Source organism: Oryx dammah, unplaced genomic scaffold (assembly GCF_014754425.2).
Source record: "Oryx dammah isolate SB20612 unplaced genomic scaffold, SCBI_Odam_1.1 HiC_scaffold_8, whole genome shotgun sequence".
Lineage (NCBI taxonomy): Eukaryota > Metazoa > Chordata > Mammalia > Artiodactyla > Bovidae > Oryx > Oryx dammah.
Window position 1 is genome coordinate 23468417 of NW_024070192.1, and position 17385 is coordinate 23485801.

The 17385-nt window shown below is 38.8% G+C and overlaps 1 protein-coding gene and 1 non-coding gene across 2 annotated transcripts in view; both read left to right on the forward strand.

Moving 5' to 3' along the window:
* The window catches only part of NPEPPS (aminopeptidase puromycin sensitive), a 115630-nt gene that overhangs the window by 65129 nt on the left and 33116 nt on the right, over positions 1 to 17385 (forward strand). Inside the window, exon 4 of the mRNA XM_040245547.1 lies at positions 10354 to 10475. Coding sequence (XP_040101481.1) covers positions 10354 to 10475 — 122 coding nt within the window. The remainder of the gene's footprint in view (positions 1 to 10353; positions 10476 to 17385) is intronic.
* On the forward strand, positions 9249 to 9351 carry LOC120867516. Its single transcript, XR_005721938.1, has one exon. It is a non-coding gene; the product is annotated as a U6 spliceosomal RNA (small nuclear RNA).

Genomic DNA, 17385 nt, shown 5'->3' on the forward strand with positions numbered 1-17385 from the left:
CTGGGGCAGTAATTACCAGACATTGGATAAACTTCTAAATGAAACTATAAAGCAGAAAGGAAAGCAATAAGTATAATAGAAATATAGAAACCCAAACAGATTAATATCCTAAGGAGTATTACTAATATTACATTCATTAAATAAGAGGATGGAATAGAGTAAGAACACTTTTGGAAATTACAATATATTGGGAGTAAAAAAAAAAACAAAAGAAGTTTTGAAAGATGAAATAGAGGCATCTTCCAAATAGGAAGATTGGAGGACTGATCTAGCTGGACCAGACATCCAGCTAGTGAAAGAGAGGACATAGAAAATGGGAAGGGGAAATTATGGAAAACACACAACATGAAAATTTATTTGAACTGATGAGACAGAAGCCTTAAGTTTGAAAAAATACACTATCAAAAGGAAACTCAATAAATGTAAGAAGTCCCACACCAAAGCAAATTTTACAATTTTCAGGGGGTAAAGTGAGGCTCTCAAAGAGTTTCTACCCGAGGCGAGGGAGTTAGGAGGAAGTTACCTTCAAGGTTCAGAAATCAAAAGAGCAGTAGATTTACAATGGAAACCAGACTCTAATAAAACCATTCCTTGAAAATTATAAGTGAATCTGACTCTCAATTTAGAATTCTGTGCTTAGCCACACAGTGAGGTTAAAGAAAATATTTTCAGATCTTTGAAGTTATAGAAAATTTTAATTCTTTGTGAAAGATATAGTAGTGGAGATGTAGTTTAGCTCAAACCTCACTTTTTATAGTAAGAAGAAAATTGAAAAGTTAAAAAAATAGCTAAATAAACAAGGTATTTAAAAATCACAGAGTTGTTACTGAGGCAGGTATAGGGAGTAAGTAGCATTGGGCGTGCCTGCAGCTTATATAGGTGGGCCTGTAGAAAACTGTATTGTGTGTTAGCCGCTCAGTTGTGTCTGACTCTTTGCAACCCCATGGACTATAGCTTGCCAGGTTCCTCTGTCCATGGGATTTTCCAGGCAAGAATACTGGAGTGGGTTGCCATTTCCTTCTCCAGGGAATCTTCCCAACACAGGGATTGAACCTGGGTCTCTTGCATTGCAGGCAAATATATGAGGTTTAAAACTGTAAACTATCATTTTGATAGAAATGATAGGAAATTTTTAAAAAATTTAAAATCTGTATCATTAGAGACTATATTCTGTGTTCATACTGTGAAAAGATTAAAGTTAGTAGCAAAAGACAAAAAATCCCTTCTCATATATTGGAAAAAATTATACTTCTGAAAATTAATGAAGGAATGATGCTAAAGCTGAAACTCCAGTACTTTGGCCACCTCATGTGAAGAGTTGACTCATTGGAAAAGACTGATGCTGGGAGGGATTGGGGGCAGGAGGAGAAGGGGACGACCAAGGATGAGATGGCTGGATGGCATCACTGACCTGATGGACATGAGTCTGAGTGAACTCTGGGAGTTGGTGATGGACAGGGAGGGCTGGCGTGCTGCGATTCATGGGGTCGCAAAGAGTCAGACACTACTGAGTGACTGAACTGAATAAAATTGCTACATACAGAACATGTAGGATGCAGGTAAAGCATTATTTTCAAAGAGGATATTTAGCTCAGAAGAAAGGCTAAAAATTAATTGAGGGCATCAAGATCAATGTTAGACAAAACGAACAGGTAACTTGAAGAAAGTAGAAGAGAAAGATTTAAGAGCAGAAATTAATGAAATAAAAATGAGGAAGAGAGGAGCAAAAATATTTAAAGGTGGCTTAGCAAAAATATTTAAAGGTGGCTTAAAATAGCCTAAGAAGATACATAAATCTAGTTAGCATGTATAGAAAAAAAGTAGCATAGATTCAATTGTTTAGCATTAGGAAATTTGACATAATTTTTTATTATTTTTTTATTTTTTCATAATTTTTTAAATCAAAAATATTAGTGTGTTTATCAAAAGAAGCCAGAATATATTTTCTGGAACTTATCAGGTAAGAAAGGACATAAACTCCCAGAAGATATATGTGCATGTGTGTATGTGTGTGTGTGATGTATACCTGTATATGAATATGTGTGTATTATATATTCACGCATGTATCTACTGAGTGCTTAATCTGTGCCAGGTACTGTTTTATGTGCATCATAAACATTTGTTAATCCGTTTTGAAATAGATTCTATGATCTCTGCTTTAAAGATAAAGTATTGCACCAAATGATGTATTTAACTTACATAACTTGCCCAAGGTCAACAGCTAATATAGTGGCAGTTGGATAACACAAGCAGTTTAATTCAAAACTTTGTACTACTAACCACCACATTATGCTCTTTTTATTTTTTAAATTAAATGTTCAAAAAATATAACACATGCACATGGCTTGAAATTCAAATGATACATAGTGATAATTTGTTGGTTGTTCTATTCCTGTCTTTCAGCTCCACTTCTCTGAAGTGGCGAATACAGTTTCCTATGTATTCTTTGGAAACTGCTCCATGCTTTTATAAGCATTTATGTTTATACCATTTAAGAACACAGAAGTTAGCATGTCATATGTATTCTCTACCCTTCTTTTCTCCTTCTTTATATATAAGAGGTCATTTATTATCAGTATATAAGAGCTACATCATTCTTGATAAGGACTTTTTACAGTAGACATGGTAAATTGTTAAGTCATTTCTAATAAAAGCAGGAACAAGTCATTGAAGATTATGACCATTAGTATACACGATACTTTTTTCCCAGGTGACGCTAGTGGTAAAGAACCCACCTGACAATGCGCAGATTTAAGAGATGCAGGTTCGATCCCCAGGTCGGGAAGATCCCCTGGAGAAGGAAATGGCAACCCACTCCAGTATTCTTGCCTGGAAAATCCCATGGACAGAGGAGCCTTGGTGGGCTGTGGTCCACAGGGACTCTAAATAAGAGTCAGACACAACTGAAGTGACTTAGCACGCACATACGTAGTATATTTGACGAAGTTTTGGAGATTTTTAGCTAATATAATATACTTAAGTAACTAATATGAATATTAGAATTAAAAATTATCTCATTTACAGATGTGATTGTTTATTAAATTATTGAATATATATAAATATGTTTGAAAATCCTTGGCTTTCACATTTTCCTCAGATATCTGGGTCAGAGTTACCTAGTCATTCTTTGCTTTAAGAATAAAATCCTGATTTTGTTTTTCAAATTTCAGTAAGTGGTCTCTCTTGTGGTAATACATACTGAGCATGTATCAGGAAAACATTAGTAACCTTTGTGTTTAGCCGATTCAAACTTAACAGTCATGCCAGATACTATATAACAAAATAAAACATCTTTGTTTCTGAAATTGGCACCATTTTAGAATATTGGTTAACTTCCCATGATCATCTAAGGCCTAACAACCTTAGAATAAGTGGTTAAGGATCCTGTAGAGTGACAATCATTTGCAAAATGCTAGAAGATACTAACATTTTGAGGAGTGGAAAACAGGATCATAAGAAACGGTGACAAAAAGTCAGAGACGTATTCTCTTTATATAAAATAACCTGTCTTAAATTTCATAGCTAGACTCATTAAATTTTTTATAATATAATTTTTAGTAATTTTGTTAGTTCAGGTTTTGCAACAATTATTATACTCTCCTAAGCTTTAAAAACCAAAGTTTTTTGGAGGAAGTCCTAATTTTTCAGTTGTTTAATTAATAAATGAGCTTATATGTTTTAAAAGGCTTATCATTCCAAGAATAAATATTATATACCTTGGATATTCAAATAAGGCATCTGATTTGAGGAAGCAAAGTCAGTTATATGTGAAAATAGGTATAAAATCAGACTTTCTGGCAATTGATTCTTTAGTGTGGTATAAAATTGACAGATGAAATTTATCATGAAGTCCTTTTTCCTCCTGTTTTTGCCCTAAAATTCTGTATCAATAGCAAATATTCTATAATTAGTACTATATAATGTGACACCAGTTAAATTTAGTAATATATTACAAAAACAAACGTGTTTTGCTTGAATTTCAGGTAGTAACCCTCCCCAATAATTTGTATTTTGTAGTCTGCCACTTTTCAGAAATGGTCATTGTCAATATCTTGTTATAGTATTATGACCTTGGAGATTTAAAACCAAGTAAAAATGTGAGCACACTTTCTTATTTAGTTAAGAATGTTAAATCCACTTTTATTCCAAGTAGGAAAAGTCAAAAGTAGATTTACCATGGAATATGAAGACATCTCGGAGAAGGCAATGGCACCCCACTCAAGTACTCTTGCCTGGAAAATCCCATGGACGGAGGAGCCTGGTGGGCTGCCGTCCATGGGGTCGCAAAGAGTCGGACATGACTGAGCGACTTCACTTTCACTTTTCACTTTTCATGCATTGGAGAAGGAAATGGCAACCCACTCCAGTGTTCTTGCCTGGAGAATCCCAGGGACGGCGGAGCCTGGTGGGCTGCCATCTATGGGGTCGCACAGAGTCGGACACTACTGAAGTGACTTAGCAGCAGCAGCAGCAAGAAGACATCTTAACAGTTGACTTATTGAAAAACAGACTGGCTAATTCCATTTATGGAATTGTAACATAAAATTGAGTTAGACACTTGTCTAACTCAATGAAACTAAGCCATGCCCGCGGGGCAACACAAGACGGGCGGGTCATGGTGGAGAGGTCTGACAGAATGTGATCCACTGGAGAAGGGAATGGCAAACCACTTCAATAGTCTTGCCTTGAGAACCCCATGAACAGTATGAAAAGGCAAAATGATAGGATACTGAAAGAGGAACTCCCCAGGTCACTAGGTGCCCAACACACTACTAGAGATCAGTGGAGAAATAACTCCAGAAAGAATGAAGGGATGGAGCCAAAGCAAAAACAATACCCAGCTGTGGATGTGACTGGTGATAGAAGCAAGGTCTGATGCTGTAAAGAGCAATATTGCATAGGAACCTGGAATGTCAGGTCCATGAATCAAGGCAAATTGGAAGTGGTCAAACAAGAGATGGCAAGAGTGAACATCAACATTCTAGGAATCAGCGAACTAAAATGGACTGGAATGGGTGAATTTAACTCAGATGACTATTATATCTACTACTGCTGGCAGGAATCCCTCAGAAGAAATGGAGTAGCCATCATGGTCAACAAAAGAGTCCGAAATGCAGTACTTGGATGCAATCTCAAAAACGACAGAATGGTCTCTGTTCGTTTCCAAGGCAAACCATTCAATACCACAATAATCCAAGTCTGTGCCCCAACCAGTAATGCTGAAGAAGCTGAAGTCGAATGGTTCTATGAAGACCTACAAGACCTTTTAGAACTAACACACAAAAAAGATGTCCTTTTCATTATAGGGGACTGGAATGCAAAAGTAGGAAGTCAAGAAACACCTGGAGTAACAGGCAAATTTGGCCTTGGAATGCAGAATGAAGCAGGGCATAGACTAATAGAGTTTTGCCAAGAAAATGCACTGGTCATAGCAAACATTCTCTTCCAACAACACAAGAGAAGACTCTACACATGGACATCACCAGATGGTCAACACCGAAATCAGATTGATTATATTCTTTGCAGCCAAAGATGGAGAAGCTCTATACAGTCAACAAAAACAAGACCAGGAGCTGACTGTGGCTCAGATCATGAACTCCTATTACCAAATTCAGACTTAAATTGAAGAAAGTAGGGAAAACCACGAGACCATTCAGGTATGACCTAAATCAAATCCCTTATGATTATACAGTGGAAGGGAGAAATAGATTTCAGGGCCTAGATCTGATAAATAGAGTGCCTGATAAACTATGGAATGAGGTTCGTGACATTGTACATGAGACAGGGATCAAGACAATCCCCATGGAAAAGAAATGCAAAAAAGCAAAATGGCTGTCTGAGGAGGCCTTACAAATAGCTGTGAAAAGAAGAGAGGCGAAAAACAAAGGAGAAAAGGGAAGATATAAGCATCTGAATGCAGAGTTCCAAAGAATAGCAAAAAGAGATAAGAAAGCCTTCTTCAGTGATCAATGCAAAGAAATCGAGGAACATTTCATGCAAAGATGGGCTCGATAAAGGACAGAAATGGTATGGACCTAACAGAAGCAGAAGATATTAAGAAGAGGTGGCAAGAATACACAGAAGAACTGTACAAAAAATATCTGCACGACCCAGATAATCACAATGGTGTGATCACTCATCTAGAGCCAGACATCCTGGAATGTGAAGTCAAGTGGGCCTTAGGAAGCATCACTACGAACAAAGCTAGTGGAGGTGATGGAATTCCAGTTGAGCTATTTCAAATCCTGAAAGATGATGCTGTGAAAGTGCTGCACTCAATACGCCAGCAAATTTGGAAAACTCAGAAGTGGCCACAGGACCGGAAAAGGTCAGTTTTCATTCTAATCCCAAAGAAAGGCAATGCCAAAGAATGCTCAAACTACTGCACAATTGCACTCATCTCACACACTAGTAAAGTAATGCCCAAAATTCTCCAAACCGGGCTTCAGCAATACATGAACCGTGAACTTCTGGATGTTCAAGTTGGTTTTAGAAAAGGCAGAGGAACCAGAGATCAAATTGCCAACATTTGCTGGATCATGGAAAAAGCAAGAGAGTTCCAGAAAAACGTCTATTTCTGCTTTATTAACTATGCCAAAGCCTTTGACTGTGTGGATCACAATAAACTGTGGAAAATTCTGAAAGAGATGGGAATACCAGACCACCTGACCTGCCTCTTGAGAAACCTGTGTGCAGGTCAGGAAGCAACAGTTAGAACTGGACATGGAACAACAGACTGGTTCCAAATAGGAAAACGAGTACATTAAGGCTGTATATTGTCACCCTGCTTATTTAACTTCTATGCAGAGTACATCATGAGAGACGCTGGGCTGGAAGAAACACAAGCTGGAATCAAGATTGCCAGGAGAAATATCAGTCACCTCAGATATGCAGATGACACCACTCTTATGGCAGAAAGTGAAGAGGAGCTAAAAAGCCTCTTGATGAAAGTGAAAGAGGGGAGTGAAAAAGTTGGCTTAAAGCTCAACATTCAGAAAATGAAGATCATGGCATCAGGTCCCATCACTTCATGGGAAATAGATGAGGAAACAGTGTCAGACTTTATTTGGGGGGGCTCCGAAATCACTGCAGATGGTGACTGCAGCCATGAAATTAAAAGACGCTTACTCCTTGGAAGAAAAGTTATGACCAACCTAGATAGCATATTCAAAAGCAGAGACATTACTTTGCCGACTAAGGTCCATCGAGTCAAGGCTATGGTTTTTCCTGTGGTCATGTATGGATGTGAGAGTTGGACTGGGAAGAAAGCTGAGCGCCGCAGAATTGATGCTTTTGAACTGTGGTGTTGGAGAAGACTCTTGAGAGTCCCTTGGACTGCAAGGAGATCCAACCAGTCCGTTCTGAAGGAGATCAGCCCTGGGATTTCTTTGGAAGGAATGATGCTAAAGCTGAAACTCCAGTACTTTGGCCACCTCATGTGAAAAGTTGACTCATTGTCAAAGACTCTGATGCTGGGAGGGATTGGGGGCAGGAGGAGAAGGGGACGACAGAGGATGAGATGGCTGGATGCCATCACTGACTCTATGGACGTGAGTCTGGTGGACGGGAGTTGGTGATGGACAGGGAGGCCTGGCGTGCTGCCTTTCATGGGGTCCCAAAGAGTCGGACACGACTGAGCAACTGAACTGAACATAAAATTTCATCCAACAGTTCTATTTTTAAAGAGGTTTTCCTAGTCTAATAGATATTCTTTACTAACTTTATGGGGCTTCCCAGGGGTGGCTCAGCAGTAAAGAATTCACCAGCCAAGCAGGAGACGTGGGTTTGATCCCTGGGTTGGGAAGATCCAAGGAGAAGGAAATGGCAACCGATTCCAGTATCCTTGCCTGGGAAATCCCTTGGACAAAGGAGCCTGGGTTGCAGAGTTGGACATGACTTAGCGACTAAACAACAGCAAAAACTTGATTACTGTGAACACATATGCCCTTTTTTTAAAATCAATGAATTCCTAATGAAAATAGAGAAATGTTATATTATTTATAGCTAAATTCTTTAGTATCAGTCAGAATTGTTTCAGATTCTTTTACTGTTTTTATATTTACTGTCCCAGTAATCTATCATTCTCTTTAAAAAAAAAAGTATTTATTGATCTCTTCAGCCAGGATGTCCAATTTAAAAAAAAATACTATCACAAATGTCTGTTCAGTGGACCTTCAACTGAGTTGTTTGTTTTTATTTTCCTAGCATGATTCAGAATGTGATACTTTGTTTAGTTGTGATTTTGCTGCAGACTTCTGAAATTTTTACTTGAAATTACTTTCAAAACCAGTTTGAGGCATATAAGGAAATTAGCTTAATTACTTAATAGGCACAATTAGTGTTTTGTCTAGAAATAGATTGCAATTTTTTATTCACATAATCTGCAGACTTGAATTTTTTATGACTTGGACATTTCCAAAAAGCAAATTCAATTTTGGAAGGTGAAGATTTGACTTTTTTTTTTTTTTTTTTTAGGATTTGACTTTTTGAACATCCAAAACGATATGTCAGAAAGTCAAGAACATTTTGAACAATGTCAGTGTCATTGCTCTGCAAACTTTCTAAAATGTTAGTTTGAAGCATTAGGATATAAAAGTTTTGATATAAGTGGCTAATTACTTTATGGTCATATTATACCTCTGATTTGTTAGATTCCCATGTTATGGATTCTTTTATAAATAGGCACTTTAAAGGGATCAATTACAAAGTCAATATTTTGGGGGTTTTTTGTGACTGGATTTATAAAATGTAGAATGGGATTATTGTTTTGTCATGACTCTGAATTTAGTAGATGACACTAGATAATAGTGATAAGGTTTTTTCTGTTATGAAAGAAAGTATAGTTGATGCTTGAACAACACAGGTTTGAGCTGCATGGGTGCACTTATACTCAGATGTTTTTCAGTAGTAAATAGAGTACCTCACAGTCCAAGGTTGGTTGAATTTGGAGATAATGGAGAAACTGCAGATATGGAAGGCCCCTATCCCAGTGGTGCCTCTGGAGGTGATAGTTGCTTTTATTGTGCTTGCTTAGGCTGTGCATGGGACTTCCCTGGTGGCTCAGATGGTAAAGCGTCTGTCTACAATGCAGGAGACCCGGGTTCAATCCCTGGGTTGGGAAGATCCCCTGGAGAAGGAAATGACAATCCACTCCAGGACTATTTATTGCCTGGAAAATCGCATGGACAGAGGAGCCTGGTAGGCTACAGTCCATGGGGTCACAAAGAGTCAGACACGACTGGGCGACTTCACTATAGGCTGTGCATATACTAAAATTGGAACAATACAGAGAAGATTAGCATGGCCCTGCGCAAGGAAGACATGCAAATTTGTGAATCGCTCCATGTTTTTTTGGGTTTCTCAGGTGGTTCAGTGGTAAAGAATCTGCCTGCCAAGGCAGGAGACCCTGGGTTGGGAAGTTCCCCTGGAGAAGGAAATGGCAACCCACTCCAGTATTCTTGCCTGGGAAATCCCATGAATGGAGGAGCCTGGTGAGCTACAATCCATGGGATCACAAATAGTCAGACACGACTTAGCAACTAAGCACCTAGAAATTATAGGTGGATTAACCCCCGTATTATTCAAGGGTCAGCTGTATATATATTCGTAAAAACTCTCATTTTGTATAAAAAAAGAATGTCTTTATGGGTATAACTGAGTCACTGTACTGTACAGCAGAGATTGGCACAACATTGTAAATCAACTATACTTCAATTAAAAAAACCTCCTATTTTATCTAAATTGATTTTGCTTTATATAACAATAGAATATGTATTCAGGTTGTATTTTTATTTGCATTAATAATTATTGATTTAAATTTATTTCTTTAATATTCTTAGATTTCAGGAAAGGATCAATCTATATGGCATAATTGGCAGAGAGCATGAATTTTGGATTAAACAGACCTAAGTTTTTAATCTGATTGCTACTTACTAATTGTGTGACCTTGGGCAAGTTATTTAACTTTAGGGTTAGTTTCTTCATCTCACAAAATGGAGACAGTGCCTGCCCAACTAAATACTTTTAGAGCACCAGTGGATAATAGTCAGTCATACATTGAATATATTTATTTCTTTTCCTGCTTTTCGTGTATTGGTGATTTGAAACTCACTAGTAAAATTAAAGAACTTTCTTAGCAGTCACTCTAAACATGACTTTAAGGTTTCCTTTAGGATTAGTTTGCCATTTATTTTAGTAAATACTATATTCTGTACATTGCCAAGAGGAGTGTTTGAGAAACGAAGGAATGATTTGAACATTGTCAGTAGCTGTGAATTAATGCTTAATGACATACTTCTGATAACTTGTACTTAATATCTCCATGAAAGTATTTTCATTTATCTTCAATCACAGGTACAGGAACCTTAAAGATAGATTTTGTTGGCGAACTGAATGATAAAATGAAAGGTTTCTACAGAAGTAAATACACTACCCCTTCTGGAGAGGTGCGCTATGCTGCTGTCACACAATTTGAGGTATGGTATTCTTTAAAATACGAGCTTCCCAGGTGGCGCTAGTGGTAAAGGTCCGCCTGTCAATGCAGGAGACGCTAAGTGATGCTGGTTCAATCCCTGGGTTGAAAAGATCCCCTGGAGGAGGAAATGGCCACCTGCTGCAATATTCTTGTCTGGAGAATCCCATGGACAGAGGAGCCTCGTGGGCTATAGTCAGTGGGGTTGCAAGGAGTTGGACACGACTGATGTGACTTAGCACGCATGCATTCTTTAAAATATTATGATCTTGGGACTTCTCTCGTGGACCTGTGGTTGAGAATCTGCCTGCCAGAGGCTTCCCTGGTGACTCAGTAGTAAAGAATCCATCTGCCGGTGGAGGAGACATGGGTTCTATTCCTGACCTGGGAAGATTCCACATGCTGTGGAACAGCTGAGCCCATACACCACAACTATTGAGCCTGTGCTCTAGAACCCAGGAGCCGCAACTGCTGAGCCTGCCTGCCACAGATACTGAAGCCTGGGCACCCTAGAGCCTGCACGTCACATCAAAGAGTAGCCACAACTTTTCGAAAAGTCCGTGCAGCAACAAAAACAAAGCACAACCAAAAATAAAAAATGAAATAAAATTATTTTTTAAAAAACAGAAAGGATCTCCTGCCAATGCAGGGGACATGGGCTTGGTCCCTGGTCCAGGTGCTAAGATTCCACATGCTGCAGGGCAACAAAGTCCACGCACCACAACTGCTTGAGCTAGCACCCTGGAGCCCATGCTCTGCAGTAACAGAAGCCATGGTGGTGAGCAGCTTGCACACCATAACCAGAGAGTAGCCCCCGATGGCCACAAGTAGAGAAAGCCCACATCAGCAATGAAGAGCCCATGTGCCACAACAAAGACCCAGGGCAGCCAAAAAAAAATCACGATCTTCAGTGAGATGTTCTCACAAAGGTCTGTTCTCTTATTCGCCTGATTATTTGAAGCTAGATGCCTGTAACCGTAATTGTATTAATGATTTTGAAATTTTTATTCTGTATTCAGTTATCTTTATTATACAGGGGAGAGAATTAGGGATGTGGGCTGGGGAATGATATTTTTGTAGCAGTATCAGTATTAATTTAGTAGGAAAAGCCACAGATACAAAGTATAAAAGCAATCCAGGTGTTGAAGTTTTTTTACCTGTATGTATGCATATATAGTTATACACAGATATATGTGGATTTTATATATATATATGTATATATGTAAATATAATGTTGTTACCTGTGTGTATGTGTGTATGTGAGAGTGTGATTCCAGTGCTTATCTCTAACCCTTTTGAGCACTTCTTCATCTTGGAATGATTTGTTGGAGTGTGTCTCCAAATGATTTTTAAAGGGAGAGTATGTAGGTGGTATACTTCCTGAGTATTGGGATATCAGGAAATCTTTCACTTGCCTTTATATACAACCAGTTTTACTGAACATATAAAACGTTTGTTGGGGGAGGGGGAAGAAAAAAAGAGCAGCCCCTGACATAAGTTGTCCTAGCACTAAAGCTAATACATGTTGTTTTCCTGTTGGATGTAAACAGAGTGCCAGCCTCAGCAAGGTTACTACTTTGACACCATGATAAGGTGAGACAAAACAAGGCCCCTTCGTAATTTCCTCCAAGCACAGACAAAAACAAGGTCCTTTTGTTCATTACAAAAGACAAACAACTCCCTCTCTTGGTTAAAATGAGTGACTGCTGCCTTTTTTTACCCAATGCAGTCTTAGGCTTGCTCTAGTTTGCCCTCTTTATATTCACAGAAAAGATAATACTCGCTGATAAAATTGCCTCCACTTTCTTACAGCACTCAACTTAGAATTCTCATCACAGAGTAGTTTCTTATCTTTTAACTGAGACACCCCATAGTTTCTTTGGAGTGAGTTTTCCCTTGACAAGCCCAACTTCTTCAATAAGAGTGATTCAATTGGCTTACAATTTTTCTCTTTCAGAGGTACATAAATGTTGGTCTAGAGACCACCCTGGTGGTCCAGTGGCTACGACTCTGAGCTCCCAATGCGTGGGGCCTAGGTTTGATTCTTGGTGAGGGAACTAGATTCTATGTGCTGCAACTGAAGATCTTGCATGCCACAACTAAGACCTGGCACAGCCAAATAAATATTAAAGAAACCCAGAAACGCTGGACTGGAAGAAACACAAGCTGGAATCAAGATTGCCAGGAGAAATATCAATCACCTCAGATATGCAGATGACACCACCCTTATGGCAAAAAGTGAAGAGGAGCTAAAAAGCTTCTTGATGAAAGTGAAAGAGGAGAGCGAAAAAGTTGACTTAAAGCTCAACATTCAGAAAATGAAGATCTTGGCATCCAGTCCCATCACTTCATGGGAAATCGATGGGGAAACAGTGGAAACAGTGTCAGACTTTATTTTGGGGGGCTCCATAATCACTGCAGATGGTGATTGCAGCCATGAAATTAAAAGACGCTTACTCCTTGGAAGAAAAGTTATGACCAACCTAGATAGCATATTCAAAAGCAGAGACATTACTTTGCTGACTAAGGTCCGTCTAGTCAAGGCTATGGTTTTTCCTGTGGTCATGTATGGATGTGAGAGTTGGACTGTGAAGAAGGCTGAGCACCGAAGAATTGATGCTTTTGAACTGTGGTGTTGGAGAAGACTCTTGAGAGTCCCTTGGACTGCAAGGAGATCCAACCAGTCCGTTCTGAAGGAGATCAACCCTGGGATTTCTTTGGAAGGAATGATGCTAAAGCTGAAACTCCAGTACTTTAGCCACCTCATGCGAAGAGTTGACTCACTGGCAAAGACTCTGATGCTGGGAGGGATTGGGGGCAGGAGGAGAAGGGGACGACAGAGGATGAGATGGCTGGATGGCATCATGGACTCTATGGACGTGAGTCTGAGTGAACTCCGGGAGATGGTGATCAACAGGGAGGCCTGGCATACTGCGATTCATGGGGTCACAAAGAGTCGGACATGACTGAGCGACTGAACTGAACTGAACTGAACTGAAAGAAACCCAATATAGTTCAGGTTAATATGAAAATTTTTTTAATGTATAAAAACTTTGCTTCGTTGTAGCTCCTGACTCCTTCATGCTATTATTGTCATAAAAATTTGATCTTTATATAGTATTAATACATCTAAGCCTGTCAGTCATTTTCTAATTATTACCTTATACAGTTGCCTTTTAAAGACAGAATTAAAGACAAAACAGAAAAGAATTACAAATAAAAATGTTTATGGGAATTCCTTGGTAGGCTAGTGGTTAGGACTTTCTACTACAGGGCGCGGGTCAGGGTTCAGTCCCTTGTTGGGGACCTAAAATCCTGTGAGCTGTGTGGTGCAACCAAAAATGAAAAACAGACAAAACCCAAATAAAAATATTTATGCTGTCTTTATAATTCCTATGTGTTCCCCTTCATAGTGTTCTCCATTTCTTTGTATGGATTTGAGTTACATTTACTGTATTTCACTTGAGCTTACAGGACTTCTTTCAGTATTTCTTATAAGGCAGGTCTGCTAATGATAAGTTCTCTGTCTTTTGGCACAGCCTAATAAATAAATAAAAATAAATATTAAAAAAATACGTTGTTCGAAAGTCTTTTACATCTCATGTTGTCAAATAGGAGGAGTCAGACTAAAATGTGTCTTCTCCCTTTGTAGAGTAACACAATTTAAAATTTTGCTGTATTTTCTTTGTGATTGCTTTTTAAATTATTTCTTTGTACCTAAAAATTTTTACCAGGTGTTCACTTTTCATTAACTTTTAATAATTGGTGAACCCTACTCGGGAGAAGACAATGGCACCCCACTCCAGTACTCTTGCCTGGCAAATCCCATGGACAGAGGAGCCTGGTGGGCTGCAGTCCATGGGGTGGCTAAGAGTCTGACATGACTGAGCCACTTCACTTTCACTTTTCACTTTCATGCCTTGGAGAAGGAAATGGCAACCCACTCCAGTGTTCTTGCCTGGAGAGTCCCAGGGACAGTGGAGCCTGGTGGGCTGCCAATCTGTGGGGTCGCACAGAGTTGGACACGACTGAAGTGACTTAGCAGCAGCAGCAGCAGAACCCTACTCACATTCAGATTCAGATCTTTCGTCAGTATAGCAGTATTTTCTTCTGTTGCATCTTCATTATGTTTCTGCTCTGATCTCTTCTTCAGGAACATTTAATAATAGATTTAGCTCTAGTGTCTATCCCCTAAGTGTACCTTTGATTGCTTTTATCACCTTGTCCTTTGTTTGTTTTTTGCTTAATATATATACTATTGAAGTATAGTTGACTTACAGTGTTTCAGGTGTACAGCAAGGTGATTCAGTTATGCATATATTGTTTTTGAAATTATTTTCCATTATAGTTTATTATAAGATATTGACTATAGTTCCCTGTGCTATACAGTAAACCTTTGTTGCTTATTTCATCTTCCTAATTAGAAATGTAGCATTCTATTCATACTAAGTCAAACAAATGGAATCAAAATATCATAAATTTTTAGTTAGGCAAAAATTCATAAGTTTTCTAAAATCTATATATCATACATATTATTTATGTATGTGTATCAGTTCAGTTCAGTTCAGTCACTCAGTTGTGTCCAACTTTGCGACCCCATGAATCGTAGCACGCCAGGCCTCCCTGTCCATCACCAACTCCCGGAGTTCACTCAGACTCACGTCCATCGAGTCCATGATGCCATCCAGCCATCTCGTCCTCGGTCGTCCCCTTCTCCTCCTGCCCCTGATCCCTCCCAGCATCAGAGTCTTTTCCAGTGAGTCAACTCTTCGCATGAGGTGGCCAAAGTACTGGAGTTTCAGCTTTAGCATCATTCCTTCCAAAGAAATCCCAGGGCTGATCTCCTTCAGAATGGACTGGTTGGATCTCCTTGCAGTCCAAAGGACTCTCAAGAGTCTTCTCCAACACCACAGTTCAAAAGCATCAATTCTTCGGCGCTCAGCCTTCTTCCCAGTCCAACTCTCACATCCATACATGACCACAGAAAAACCATAGCCTTGACTAGACGGACCTTAGTCGGCAAAGTAATGTCTCTGCTTTTGAATATGCTATCTAGATTGGTCATAACTTTTCTTCCAAGGAGTAAGCATCTTTTAATTTCATGGCTGCAGTCACCATCTGCAGTGATTTTGGAGCCCCCAAAAATAAAGTCTGACACTGTTTCCACTGTTTCCCCATCAATTTCCCATGAAGTGATGGGACCGGATGCCATGATCTTCATTTTCTGAATGTTGAGCTTTAAGCCAACTTTTTCACTCCCCTCTTTCACTTTCATCAAGAGGCTTTTAGTTCCTCTTCACTTTCTGCCATAAGGGTGGTGTTATCTGCATATCTGAGGTTATTGATATTTGTCCTGGCAATCTTGATTCCAGCTTGTGTTTCTTCCAGTCCAGCATTTCTCATGATGTACTCTGCATAGAAGTTAAATAAGCAGGGTGACAATATACAGCCTTAATGTACTCCTTTTCCTATTTGGAACCAGTCTGTTGTTCCATGTCCAGTTCTAACTTGCTTCCTGACCTGCATACAGATTTCTCAAGAGGCAGGTCAGGTGGTCTGGTATTCCCATCTCTTTCAGAATTTTCCACAGTTTATTGTGATCCACACACATAAGCTTTTTTACTATGCTTGATAAAGGCTTGAGAAAGAACATTTAAAAAAAAAGAAAAAGATGGAAAAATTCGAAAACATAAACTAAATGAAATGGGAGGACTGAATGTGAAATAGAAAAAGTAAACTAGATAAAAGATCATCATATAGTCCAGTTGTTTTTAAACATAACTGCTCATTAGAAGCATACCTGGAGCTCTGGAGGAAAAAGTGCAATACTGGGCATTTGTATTTAAAAAGTGATTACAGGTTTTTCTGTAAAATTGTAGTTTTGTTTGGTGATATAGAGTACTATTAATTTTCTGTTGACCAATCGTGATACAGTGGTATAAAGTGAGGAATAGTTACATAATCACCATAGTAAAAGGTGTTTATCAGTTTCCCCAACGAATAGCCAGACAAAAAATAAAAGATAATTATAATTTTAAGCCATATTGGGAATATGATTAACTTAACAATATAAAAGAGTTCCATACAGTTGGGGGGCCAAGCACAGTGATGTAAGTGGAAGTACATACATGCACATGTTTTCATCTGCCTAGCCAGTGCATGTCTTTCGGTTGGTGCATTTAATCCATTTATGTTTAAGGTAATTATCAGTAGCTATGATCCTATTACCGTTTTCTTAATTGTTTGGGGTTTATTTTTTGAAGATCTTTTCCTTCTCTTGTGTTTCCTTCTTAAAGTTCCTTTAGCGTTTGTTGTAAACCTGGCTTGGTGGTGCTGAATTCTCTTAACTTCTGCTTGTCTGGAAAGCTTTTGATTTCTCCATCAACTCTGAAGGAGAGTCTTTCTGGGTATTCTTGGTTATAGGTTCTTCCCTTTCATCACTTTAAATATATCATGCTGTTCGTTTCTGTCTTGTGGAGTTTCTATTGAGAAATCAGCTGATAGCCTGATGGGAGTTCCCTTATATGTTATTTGTTATTTTTCTCTTGTTGCTTTTAATATTTTATCTTTGTCTTTAATTTTTGTCAGTTTGATTACTATGTGTCTCAGTGTGTTCCTCCTTGGGTTTATCCTTCCTGGGACTCTCTGTGCTGCCTGGACTTGGTTAACTGTTTCCTTTCCCATGTTAGGGAGATTTTCAGCTGTTACTTCAGATATTTTCTCAGGCCCTTTTTTTCTCCCTCCTCCTTCTGGGACTCTTGTGTTGTGAATGTTGGTGCATTCAGTGTTGTCCCAGGGGTCTCAGGCTGTCTTCATTTCTTTTCATCCTTTTTTCTATATGCTGTTATACAGCAGTGGTTTCCACCATTCTGTCCTCCAGGTCATTTATCTCTTCTTTTGCCTCAGTTATTCTG